This window comes from Eleginops maclovinus, chromosome 15 (assembly GCF_036324505.1).
Source record: "Eleginops maclovinus isolate JMC-PN-2008 ecotype Puerto Natales chromosome 15, JC_Emac_rtc_rv5, whole genome shotgun sequence".
Classification (NCBI taxonomy): domain Eukaryota; kingdom Metazoa; phylum Chordata; class Actinopteri; order Perciformes; family Eleginopidae; genus Eleginops; species Eleginops maclovinus.
Genome location: NC_086363.1, coordinates 86,936 through 87,500, shown reverse-complemented (window position 1 = coordinate 87,500; position 565 = coordinate 86,936). Strand labels below are relative to the sequence as shown.

At 40.4% G+C, this 565-nt stretch overlaps 1 protein-coding gene across 1 annotated transcript in view; it reads right to left on the bottom strand.

Moving 5' to 3' along the window:
• The window catches only part of LOC134877191 (kinesin-like protein KIF26A), a 32,433-nt gene extending 31,868 nt beyond the window's left edge, over window positions 1-565 (bottom strand). The window contains exon 1 of the mRNA XM_063902610.1: window positions 506-565. Within this exon, the coding sequence (XP_063758680.1) occupies window positions 506-565 (60 nt within the window). The remainder of the gene's footprint in view (window positions 1-505) is intronic.

Below are 565 nucleotides of genomic sequence, written 5' to 3'. Positions count from 1 at the left end.
CATTCGCCTGTGTGTCAGGAGCTTCTACTGTACTGCAGGAACTCTCCTGATGGACGAGAGCAAATTCTAAAGACCGCTCTGCATTTCAAACGCAGCTCCAAGATGTGAATCACAATCTTACATGATCTTAATCTGAGCAAAGTGTTTCTGATGGTCCCATTAAATCCATCTCTCCGTTCACCTTGTGTACGGATGGCACACAGGTTGGTGGCAATGTGCTGGAAATCCATGGATAATAGTGAATGCTATTTGTTATTCTCAAAACACTAATTAAGGTATTCTTTCTCATGTTATACTTCCTCCCTCTGATGGACATTGAACTGTATTTTGAGTTAACACTTTTACTTCCAAATGATTACTTCTTCCCTTTCTCAGAATGAAATACAAATTCACTTCAGGAAAAGTTTTTCTGAAGCCATTTCATTAAATTTCCTTCATTATTTTTCTGCATCTTTTATTCCTGTAGCTTCCTTTAGAAGTCCTGTTTACACTGTGTGGTACTCACTGTGTATCTCCTGTAGTCCGGTCTTTGTGCCCGGGCCGTGTTCCAGTACTGCGAGTACAT